Source organism: Dermacentor variabilis, chromosome 3 (assembly GCF_050947875.1).
Source record: "Dermacentor variabilis isolate Ectoservices chromosome 3, ASM5094787v1, whole genome shotgun sequence".
Taxonomy (NCBI): Eukaryota; Metazoa; Arthropoda; class Arachnida; order Ixodida; family Ixodidae; genus Dermacentor; species Dermacentor variabilis.
The window spans coordinates 6168552-6181329 of record NC_134570.1 but is presented as its reverse complement, the minus strand read 5'-3'; the positions used below and the strand labels follow the sequence as shown (position 1 = coordinate 6181329).

Below are 12778 nucleotides of genomic sequence, written 5' to 3'. Positions count from 1 at the left end.
CTCAATAAATTTTTGTTTTGATTGATGTCAATTTTTGCGTGTGGCCCACATACCACGAACTTCTGGATAGAACGAACGAATTCCGCATGACGCTCAGGTTCGTTATAAGCGGGCTCAACTCTATATCGAACCCGTTTACATCAAATTACAGTCGCCGACCGTTTATTCGGACCATACGGGGACTGCGGAAACGTCCGAATAAACAGGTGTCCGAAAAAGCAGATTGAGAAAAAAAAAATGAAATCCTTTATTCCCCCGCGCTTATTCGGGCACGGCAGTAGGCTTGAAGAAATCGTGAATGCGCCGTTGCACGCTGTTCCGTTTACGCGCAGTCAGATAAGCCTGAATCTCGGAGAGGGTCGTACGGTCACTATAGGTGGCTGAAAGCACAGACACTGTTTGTGCACGCTCCGCACGCTCCGCATGCGACGGCAGCGTAGCACATCGTGTGTCATCTTACGACTCAGAGTCATTGTCCGGCGGTGCAGCAGAAACCTGACGAATGATCTCGCCGTCCTCGAGTTCTGCGCATGTCAGTACAGCAGTGTCAGCACCTGTGAAACTGTCAAATGAGACGGTGTCCGGAATCGCAATACAACCACTACGCAGGTCTCGGCAGAACATTTTCCGCGTCAGTAGGGAGCACATCAGAAGGCGAGAAATCTTAGGCCTCCCGGCACCCGCTTGCCGACATTCCCCAGCGAAGTCTGCGCGGGCACTGTCGGCGCCATTAGACACTTGACGCGATGTTTCCACACGCCGCGTTGGATCACCGTAACCTCGACACAGCACACAAAGCAAACACCACCGTGCCGACACCAGTCGCACAAACGAAAAACGTAGCCTGCTCGCAGCGTCGTGCGCGAAGAAACTAATCAGCTGCTGGATTGTCTTGACATGGCTTACTAAGCTGAAACTGGAACTGCTGTAGAGCCACTCTATCGAACCAGGTAGAAACGATGATGATGAGCGGAGATTTCCAGTAGCGCCACTTCGTGGGGCAGCAAGGAGGCTCTGTTCAAAACAAAAATGGCGTTCAGCAAGTCGAACTATGTGCCGGTCATAGTCGGTGCAAGATGCTCTCGATCGAGTTGGCTGAAGGAGTGTCCGAAAAATCAGACGAGAGGTTGCAACGTGTCCAAACTTTCGGCAGTTGTTATACATTATGGTCTATGGGGGGAGTGGCGGTGCCACGAAGCTGACCGAATAATCGGGCATGTACGAAGTTTTGGAGTCCGAAAAATCGTTCGGCGACTGTATTCCATATATCGAACAATTTCTGGACACGGTATGGTTACAATGAGTATATATAGCAAAAATTACGCTTACATCGAACAAAACTAGTAGCGACTCCCGATATATCGAACGTCAAGCGGCAGAAAGTGCCCCCGGAAGTTGGTTTTCCCTCGGGGTGACGGGAAAACCCGGTGGCGCAGCCCCATCCAACCGCTCTCCCTACGAGACCGCGCTACCTCGGAGCCGCCGACACTCCCCTGCAAAAGATGACCCTGGCCCGCCTGCAGCGCTTGCTCAGACAGCCAATCAGAGGCTCTTATGCCCTAATCATGCTAGATGGCTAAAGTGCGTATTGTCTTGCTGCTTTTCTGATTCATTGTGTGCGCCTTCTCCCACAGTGTTGCCATGATGAAGCGGCAGGATTGGCCTTTCGTCGTGAAGCTTGAAATCATAAATCGGGTCGAATGCGGTGAGAAGTCGGATGTCCCCGCAACGTACAAGATTCCGAGGTGCACTCTCGGCACAATCTTGATGGGGGAAATTAGGGCTAAAGTGGCCTAACTTGCGACCCGGTGCCCGTAGTGCCCGTGGCGCCCAACGCGTACGCACGGCCGTGTACGAGTGGTTCATCCAAAATAGCTTCAGCCGTACCGACTTCTGCTTGCTCGGTGATGACTGTAAATTTTGATTACTGCGACGAAGCCGTTGCCGGTGTTGCCGAAGTTTGGAGCGAGCTGTCAGAATTTCCGGAAGCTGTTGACGAATCCACTGTGGATGAGTTTGTGAGCGCAAATGATGGTGTCACGACTACGGGAGAGCCTGGAAATGAAGACTATATTGCCGACATCGTGCCGAGCACAAGTGAAAGTGGGCACAATGAGGAAAGCAACGACCGTCTTTGGCCCACATCCTTCAAAGTGATTGGTGCGCTCGCACTAGTCCGGTGCTTCTGCGCGAATGCGGAATGTTGCGGCCTCAGCAGCTCCAACTCCTTAAATAAAGTGGAAAAACGCGTGTGTCGCACGCAGCAAAATTGCCCAAGCAGAAGAAAATGCAGGACTATTTCGTGCGAAACTAAGCTAGTTTCATCAATAAAGTGATTTTATATGTGGTATGTGCCTTTATGATATCCAATTATTTAGCAGGCTTATATTGAATTATGCTCTATATTGAACTGATAGGTGTTTCTTGGCGAGTTCGATATAGCCAGGTTCGACTGTACAGTTGCATGTAGCTATTTCTGCAGCACAACATAGAGTGTAATTCTTTCTAATTCATTGTTTTTTCCGGTCGCCTGATAATTTGGAAAATTTTCTGGCCCCTTCAGTCTAAGAAAAATTCATTAGTGGCTGTACTTATTTACATGAAAGGTCGAATTTTCATATAAAGATATTTCGATATATTGAAGCAAATTGCTGATACAGTCGACTCCCGTTAGTACGAAGTTCACGGGGACCACAAAAAACTTCGAATTAAACGAACTTCCAATTAAGCACAAAACACAAAAAACAGCACTTTATTTGTGGCGAAATCTAGTATTTTCTCCAAGAAAAATAGTCGGTCATCTTGCTTTGCTTCTTCTTGCCGAATCGTGCTGCTGAAAGCAAGTTCTGCAGGCTGTAGATGTGGCGGAACGCTTCTTCCGCGTTACCCTCAGCGGCAAAGAAGCACTCCGCAAGAGCAAGGCCCGCAGCTACATCGGCAGCCTTAGGTTGCGGCTCGCCTTCAACGTCATCGTCGCTTCCTGGGGCCGAATAATCTGTACAATTTCGCTATCCGTCAGCGCACCGCACGTTTCGACCGCCTTGTCTACGGTGACGTAATCTTCAAAATTGACGTCCCCGAGAGCATCACCAAAATCAGTGCCGTCAAGCTCGCTTGTTGACGCTTCCTCCGCTGAAATTTCAGAGGCATCCTCTGAAGAAGCTGCCACAAAACCGCAAGCCCTGAAGCAGTTTGCGATTGTTTCTTGCTTCACACGATCCCATGCTCGCGCCAACATGTGGATGGCACTAAGCAGGCTCACCTCGTACTTTGTGGAGCTATCCATACACAAAATCAGGCGCTCGAGGAGGTGCCACCTGTACAGGACTTTAAACATTCTTGATGATGCCTTGGTCCATTGGCTGCAAAACAGCCGTTGTGTTTGCAGGCAAAAATGCGAAGCGTATTGCACTCAAGGCTGGCACATTCACGTGAGCACTGCAGTGATCGACAAGGAACAACACCTTGCGGTTCGAAGCAGCAAACTTGCGGTCCAATTTGCTTGTCCAGCTCTTGACGATTTCGGCCGTCATCCACGTTTTCTTGTTCGCCTCATAGTCCACAGGCAGCGTCTTCAAGCCTTTAAAACATCTCGGCTTCGCGGCTTTCCCGATCACAAGTAACCGACATCGTTCCGTGCCAGTCATGTTTGCCGCGATCAGCACCGACACTCTCTCCTTGCTGCGTTTGCCCCCAGCACAGTCGTCGTCCTTGAATGTCAGGGTCTTCTCTGGTAGAAGCCGATAGAAGAGTGCAGTCTCATCTGCATTGAAGATGTCTTCCAGCCTGTATTTGGCGAGATATTCACGCAGCTTTCCGTCCTTCCACGTGGCGCATGTTTCCTGGTTAACGGACGCCTTTTCACCACACACGCTCTTGAAAACCAGGTCATGGCGATCTTTAAAGCGCGTCAGCCATCCATCTGACGAAACGAAGTCATCGATCCCCAACATTGCTGTAAGCGTTCGGGCTTTCATCGCAACGATGTCTCTGCTGAGAGGAAGTTTGTTGCTCCTGGCCTCCCTAATCCAAACCAGCAGAGCCTTCTCCAACTCTGGGTAAGCGCCGGTGCGCATTCGCTTCCGAGAAGTCTTGAACTTGTCGTTCTCAAATGCATCCATTATTGTGCGCTTGTTCGTGATGTAGTTAGAGAGCGTGTTCAGCTTGATCCCGTACTTCCGCGCTATGTCTTGTTTGGCGGCACCTCCCTTCTCAACTTCCTTCAAAACCTCGACTTTCGTTGCCAGGTCGAGCGTGCGATAAGAGCCACGGTTTGCCATGGCTATAAACTGCGCGACTAGGTACAGTCAATTCCGAATCACTCGTGGAACAACCTATAGCCTACGAGCTTCCCGCACAAAGGCGCTTGACCAACACACACCTCGATGCTGCGCCCGCTGCAAGACTAATCTCGCACAATCTCGCCACTGCCAGTATGCAGCGCTGCTTGCACCTATGGCACCCGCGTGGCCTCCGCGATCAGCTCCGGCCACGAGCGGCAGCTGCGCGTGGCCTCCGGCGGGAGCCGCTTCGCCTCCCGCCGGAGTTGATCGCGGAGGCCACGGCAGCCGTAGCAATGAATAATCGCGCTGCTCCAAGAAGGATGGCGTTGCGGGCAGCTGCGGTGGCGATGACACCAACGCGGAGCACGGAACTGTTGCAACACTTTTTGCGCTTCGTCCGTCCACGTCCTGTCCTTCCTTAGTATCGTGTTTGTAAAACTGAGCGCAATATAACCATGAACACTTGAAAAATTGCACATTCTACCAAAGAATGACTGTCACCTCGAGGATCCCGGCTGAAAATGAACTTCCAATTAAACAATATTACTGGATGAGGACTTCGAATTATCGAGTGATTTCTTCTATAGGATTACAGGCAAAACTGACGGGACCAGCACTTCACTTCTAATTAACCGAAAATTCCAATTAAGCGGCTTCGAATTATCGGGAGTCGACTGTATTACCAAATGTTATATCGAGGTCTAATTGTATCAAAGTTCAACTTCACACAAGTATTTATTTGTACTGTGGCGTATTCTCGTACATTATTGTGTAACGGCCGCACTACTAAATTCTCACTTATTCGCTCGATGGAATGCTGCTGAGTGCTGTAATGTACAAATGTGCGCAGGAGCTAGTGCACTAGGCCTGAAACCAGGCATACCCACATATAGGCTACATTTTTGGTATGCCTTATTTGCCGCTCGCAGTGCAACGTCAGTGAACATGGTGATGTCACATGCTGAAGGATGTGTTGCATGCGCAACATCTCACTATTTTGGGACGTACGAGACTCAAAGTGTGGTGGGGTTGAGCATCCTAGTGGGACAGCAAATGGGACAGCAAATGTGCTTATGTGCGAAGGACATACGCACTGTGTCAGACAGAACTGCATAACAACTTGGGTTTCTGCAGCATGTCATCTTCCATGTGATCACAAGAACACTCACTTGTTCTTTTTGCCATAGTCGGCCAGGATGAGGTCTTTCAGTTGCACTTCCACCTTGATCCACTCGTCGTCAGTGAGGGTGGGCCAGATGTGGTGCGGCTCAGTGATAGTGGTCTTGTCGGGCTTGAGGATCACCTTGGTGCGCTCATTGTTGACGTGAAGGGCACGCAGGATGAGTATGAGGCGTGAGAAAGCTGTGTAGGAGGAGATGGTCTTGAGCCAATCGTCATACAGGTTGAACAGCACCATCTGTGGCTCAGTGGCCTTTAGAATCAGGTCCCCAAACTTCTCCACCTTGAGGCACGCCTGGAAGGGCAGCTGCAGCTCACTGCCCTTGATGACAATGTTGGGGAAGTCCAACAGGTGCACTTCCAGAGGGTCCAGCATGCCCTTGCGAGTCACGATGATTTGCTTGGGTTGCTCTTCCACAGGCAGTGAACGGATAAGAGCAGCAACTTCTTCCGCCGTCTTCCATTTGGCCAGCTGTGGTGTAAAAAACAGCATTATAGTACAAGATAACACTGTGCGTCCAGGGGTAATGGCGGCACTACTCTATTTTCACTCACATTGCAATCACGCAGGTTTCAACACGTTAGATAGCCAAAGACATTGTACTGGCAGCAGAAGAAAGGGAACCAAAGGGCCTGATCTTTGTTATTCACTATAGCCAATAGGCAATGAAACCAAGGAAAGCACAGCACTTGCTTTATTTGCAGGGTGCCTACCAAGTTGACATTTCCAAATTCCCCGAGTTTTCTAGGTTCTCCCAGAGCAGCTTTACAATATTGCTTGAATGAGCCAGAATTTTGTTCTATGTCAAAACAGGCTAACACCATGTTGCCCGATGCTGTCACTCTCTAGTAAGCATGTTGAAACGAAAAAGATGACTTAATCCAGTTTGAATAGTAAGGAGTAATATCTATTTTATTTAAAAAGAAAACAGAAGGAAGGTGTTAGTAAAATGCACAGCGAAAAAGTAGTAAAACCCATTCCAAATCGAGTAGAACATTTTCAAATATGAATGACAAGGAGATGCATACATAAGTAAATATTTTTGAATATGAGCTATTTCGGTCAACTGATAGCAAGCTCATCGGTATCAGGCCTGAACGTTGTCACAACTAAGATTCTCTCTCAGCAGCTGGGAAGTCAGCCTCAACTGTCCTGACATACTCTCAGCCCGTACACAACATCTCAGTGTTAGGTTTCAGTGCTTTAAAGAGTTTATTTTGGTTTGGATGAGGGACACCTGCATCTCGGTGTCAGCCAACACTTTGTTTTTTGAGCTCAAGCTCCTTCAAAGAGGTGGTGGCACGCTTCCTTTCCCGTTAATTCTTTAGTGTGTCGGTCCTTTATGTTCTCATCCTGCTTCTGCCACGCGTTCATCTCATGCATCATTTAAAGCATCCTCTTGGTCAGTTGTACAGTCAAGATCCGATTTTTCGGACTCCCTAGGGGCTGCAAAAACATAAGAAAAATTGGGCAGTCCGAAAAAAATGAATGCATGGGTTTAACTGCCCTTAAGGGCTAAAATTGCCACAGGCACATCCGAAAAAGCTCTTAAGGCCTGCCAGTAGACTTATTAGGCATATTGGTGCTCCTACTGTGACAGGAGACGGGGTGCACGCGTGTATAATGAAGGATTACATACTATGTCCTGTGACAATCGCCCCTTCCCACGCTTGTTATGCTTCACCGCGTAATGAGGCAAGGCTAACTTTCGGAGACTGGCATTACGCAAAGCGCTGTTTACTGCGAGCTTCGAAGCCAATCGCGAGGATTACAAAGGTGGAGTTGGTTCCATTGCTGACAGCGGCGAATTCTTTCAATGAAAAACATGGCACCGCATGACAAGAAGCTAAATAGCAAATGCAGAAGCAGCTAGGCCTAATGTTGCCACAATGGTGGCTACGGCTGCCCGTGGATCTCCGTGCGAGAGTGCCGGTTCGAGGCGGCGAGATAATCAAAATGGCGGCGGTGGTGGCTTTGATTAATGACATTTCAGACCTGCAGTCAGGGCAATATACATTGACTATATGGAGTATGTGGTGTTGCCGCAAAGCTGCACGAATTATCGGGCATGTTCGAAAAATCGGACGTCTGGAAAATCGGTCTTAACTGTTCTGGCAATACCTCGTGCCAATGACACGGCGTCAATGATGATTCGCTGCGATTTCTCTGTTACTGGAGCCAGCATTACCACAACTTTCATTCCCTTTCAATAAAGTTGCAGCTAATTTTTCCTGATAGAAGCACAAATTCCCTCAGTTTCCCCTGAGTGTTTCCAGAATATTCAAATTCCCTGGCAATTCCCGGTTTTCCCGGTTGGTGACACCCTGATTTGAAATGTAGGAATGGTAAATTAATAAAAAAATGAGAGTGGACAAGAAAACAGCTTGCTTCAAGTGGGGTCCAAGCCCACACCTTCGAATTAAGCATGCGATGCTTTTACCAATTCAGCTACTACGGCGCCGTTTTCCCACCCACTTTGAGTGTTGTATATGTACCTGGTCTAAACCAGGGAGTGCTTGGGCCCATTTGTTCCCTTTCTCATTCACACATACACATATGTAGACAGTGCAATCCCATTGATACTTTCCTCGCTGTTGAGTTTTCCCGGCTCCTATGCCACTTTATTGCAGTCCCGACCTAAACCCCATTGACTCCTGTGTATTATGTTCAGGGTGTCTACCAAGTTGACATTTCCAAATTCCCTGAGCGATACGGAACTTTGTTTTATGTCAAGGGACGGGCTGACACCATGTCGCCCGATGGTGTCACTCTCTAGTAAGCATGCTAAAAAATTTTTTAAAATGACTTAATCCAGCTTCAATAGTAAGGGGTAGTGTTTATTTTATTCAAAAAGCAATCAGAATGGAGGAGTTAGTAAAATGCACAACGAAAAAAAGATATATTGGAAAAAATGCACGAAACTCATAGTGAGACATTCTGAAATACGAATAAAAACGAAATGCATACAGAAGCAAATATTTTCCAAGATGAGCTATTTCTATCAATTTTATCCCAAGGTGCTGGAGACTCCATATAAAAGGCAAGTCAAGGTGGGAGAATGCCTCTGAATTTTATAGTGACCCATCGTAAATATACATAGTAACTAATATTCATTAATTGTACAGTGAGCCTTGCTACGTTTCTTCAATAAATCTATTGAATCACGCGCTCAAATTACTTGCAAAGGTTAATTATTGGGCCCAAGCATTATAACAAGGGAAAAAAATAATCTTTTGCGATTACTATCGAAACCCCCCCCTTCGCTTTCATGAAGGCCCTCTTTGAAGGGACGTCAAAGAGAGCAATGCTTTCGTGAAAGCGATCGTTTGAAGCGATACGTTTCACTGAGAAGTGGCATGGTTGTACCTTAAGAGAGCAGAATGTGCAATTTACTCAAAAGCCTAATGTTCACTGTCTATGCCTTGTGACCACTACACAGTAAAGGCAAAAATAAGTTGTGTCCACAAATGTTATGCTGTGACTGAAGGGGATATTACGAGATTCGGAGTTTGTTTCTCCGGTGTTCTCGATGAGCTAAACAAGGCATCAAGTTTTTTCTAGGGGAAATTAGGGGCATGGTATGGATAAGGTGTCGGCAATGCTCCAAATGCGTGGGTTAAACGCGCATTTTCAAGTAGAATAGGTATGCAAGTGGTCCATAGCCTTATTAGTATGTTTTACGAGCGGTGTAAGACTTAGACTGCTGCGCTTGCATAATTACAATAACAACTGAGATAAAATTGTGCGAACATAAGGGGAACAATGCACCAAGTTTATGTGCGATGGTACATGCATGCTGATCAAATACAGCATCAAAAAATTGTGAACAAGTGTTCGAAATTGTCACGCTACTGCTATCGTAGCTACTGAGATTATTGAGGCCTGATTCTGATGAGCCTGATTAGCTACTGAGCTGAAATTATCACGCTACTGCTATCGTAGCCACTGCTATCGTACCAAGAGAAGGGAAGCGCAGTAGAGGACCGCAGAAGACTAGATGGAGTGACGAAATTAGGAAATTTGCGCGTGCTATTTGGAATTGGTTGGCGCAGCACAGGGGGTAACTAGAGATCGCAGGGAGAGGCCTTCGTCCTGCAGTGGACATGAATAGGCTGATGATGATGATACACACACACACACACACACACACTCTAGAAATAGTTGGTACGCCACTACATGTCTTTTACTGCCGCAGCACATCAGAAAAAGCTCTGAAAGGCCTGCCGGTACACTTATTAGGCACATCGGTGCTCATCCTGTGACAGGAGGCAGCAGGTGCATGCGCGTTTAGTTAAGGAATACACTGTGTCCCGTGACAATTGCCCCTTCCCACGCTTGTTGAGCTTCACCGCAATAAATTGCGCACGCTTCACCGCGTTATGTTGCTGTAGTGAGGAAAAGCTGACTTTCGGCAACTGGCATTATGCAACGCGCCGTGCTTTCCGAGCTTTGAAGCCAATCGCGAGAACCACAAAGACGGAGTCGGTGCCAATGCTGACAGCGGCGAATTCTTTCAATGAAAAACACGGCACAGAACGGCAAGAAGCTTAATAGCGAATGCAGAAGCAGCTAGGCCTAGCGTTGCTGCGGTGGTGGCCACGGCTGCCAGCGGATCTGCGTGCGAGAGCGCCGGTTCGAGGAGCGACGAGGTAATCAAAACGGCGGCGGTGGTGGTGGTTTTATTAATGCCGTTTCGGACCTGCCATGATGGCAAAAAGTATGGAAAATCGGATGGTGATTTTCCGGACTTGCATCCGGGTTCCTGCATTCGAAATTTCAGACGTCATTATAAATAGGCTCTATGGGGTACGTGGTGGTGCCGCGAAGCAGTCCAAATTATCGGGCATCCGGAAAGTCGGTCGTTGACTAAACACTGGCAACTCCTCCTACTCGAGCCAGCTTTACCGCGACTTTCTTTCCCTTTCAATAAAATTACAGCTAATTTTCCCCGATAGAAGCGCAAATTCCCCGAGTTTTCCCTAAGTTTTTCCAGACTATTGAAAATCCCTGAGAATTCCCGGTTTTCCTGGTTGGTAGACACCCTGTATGTTCCCATTTCATACGACAACATTCTTTAAAGGGACCCTGAAATGCTTTTGACAATTTTCTACAAACGTACTGAGTCGTTAGAGTAAGTCCTTCGGATCATTAATTGACACTGTGGGGTTCTCACACCCATGCTCTTGGGACAAAGGAACGACAACACAGTAGTGCAAACAATCACAAGGGCATTTATTGCACCTTTCATAGATCAATGCCTGCTAGCCGACTTGCTATCCACAAAACATGCCAATGGGCGCGCGACAAATCTCTGAAGTCCAACTCACCGCAACCGGATAGCGAGCGAATATGTTCGCCCCATGCTGGATCCCAATGCCTGGTCATTCGCGTGTACTATCACGCGAACGGTGGCGCGTTCGAAGGCGGCCATGCGAGACGGTCTCGCAGATGCATGGATCGGCGCATGCGCGGGACGTCCGCCGCGCTCGCCGGCCGAGGGAGCCCCTTATCTTTCCCGCACCCCCCAAGTAACCCTGCCGTGAGGCGGCGCTAGCAGCGCAACACTCACACCATCTCTCGCACTGCGCCTCAACCACTCCGACCGCCGCGGGCGCCAGGCCACGCAGCGAAGCCGCACTGCAGAAGACAGGAGCTATGCGAGAAAACAAGATATCAGGGCACGCGTGAGAGTCACGTATCCCCACAACACATCTAAGTGCTCCGCGTAAAGCGTGTAATTTATTATACGGTTTTAAAGATGCACATCGCTGCCGATTGCAGCACACGGCTCAGCGGAATTTTAAGCCGCCCCTACCCATATGACGGAAATCACCCATATCACGTCAGTGGGGCGAGCTGTCCGATTGGCTGACCAGGGCGCGTGATCGATAACTTTTCCAACTTTATGGTAAACAAATGAAACTTCGTAATAGTTGGAATGCTAGTTAATTTGTTTTTATAAAAGGAAAGTAACATAAAGAGAATGCACAAGAACAATTTTTCAGTACACTTAAGCACTTCTGGCACACAACAAGTGTCGTCTGCTTGTGTTACAACGTACTCCATTTTGACGAGAGCTCTGAGGTCAGAGTCAGTCTCAGTCTTTTCACGAGCACTATGATTCGACTTTGTTGCCTTGTGAACTGCAAACGTAGTGACTGGCAATATGTCAAGCTGTGACATCGTGTCCCTCTGCAAGGCAGCACACGAGCGAACTGGCTTCTGCGCATCGGACTGCCGCTATCCGATCGGCGCCAGGATGTGCACGTTTGTGGCCGTCACTTTACACCGAAGATTATTAACGCAATAGCGTTTCGCGAGTCCGGTGTTAGGGCAAACGCAAGCGAGGGGACAGGGCCTGGCCGCTTGATCTTGCCGTCATGGGATGAGCCATGAGATTAGCAGAAGGGCAAATGTGAATGGTCTGCACGGTGCAGCCACCTCGTGGGACAGAACTCGACCATACACAGTAGCAGCAACGAAGTGTATTCTTCTTTGCTGCTGGTGTGTAATTTTTGCAGGAGTGTAATCATCAACACATTGTTTTTATAAATGTTTAAAATATTTTACACTTGGTTAGAGCAATATTAGCGCTTTGTTTGGCTGGTCAAGTGCTGCGCCAACAAGTGTCTGGACCGTGCAGACCGATCAGGCCGCTCACGTACGTCTACGCTAAAATTCATCGGCTTGAGTTTATGCCTCCAGTCATTTGCCGAAATGACCAGCTTGCCTGTGGTTACCGGAATACCAGACACGTTCGGCGCTACGACAAAATGCTCGCAACGCACGCTGCTAGCGGAGAGGTCTCGTGCGGGCGGGCTCCAAAACAACCGGAAGTAGACGATGTGATGTCGCGTCGTGACGCAGAACCAGTGAAGGCGGAGCTTAGCCCCGCTCACTCGGCGAACGAGTTGAGGAGGAAAAGCATGGCTAGGGAGGAGGGTAACTTCTAATCACTTGTATCTCCATTAATACGTAACGCTTCACTTAAATTGTGGTGCGAATGTTCTACTTAAGCTGTACCCTACGCGTCTACAAAATTTGTCCGAACCGTTTCAGGGGTCTTTTAAGGGGGGACACGGGTCTTTGCAGCGAAAAAATCGCGAAAAAATTGATTTTTTGAAAATGAAATTTTCGAGTTCTACAGCTAATATTCCTTTAATTCACCAAGTTTCAAATCTCAGGGAAGAGTATTTCGTCCGCAATATCAATTTATAACATCACTGTGAGCTGAATTCCGCGCAAACACAGCCCTTTTATCGCGGCGCGTAGCTCTTTTTCTATGCGCATGATCGCAGCCATCTTGGTCTCGTTG

General features: G+C 48.1%; 1 protein-coding gene across 2 annotated transcripts in view; it reads right to left on the bottom strand.

Moving 5' to 3' along the window:
* The window catches only part of Prp8 (pre-mRNA processing factor 8), a 376058-nt gene that overhangs the window by 52607 nt on the left and 310673 nt on the right, over positions 1 to 12778 (bottom strand). For both annotated transcript variants that reach the window (XM_075684108.1, XM_075684107.1), the window contains exon 31: positions 5453 to 5934. In XM_075684108.1, coding sequence (XP_075540223.1) covers positions 5453 to 5934 — 482 coding nt within the window. The remainder of the gene's footprint in view (positions 1 to 5452; positions 5935 to 12778) is intronic.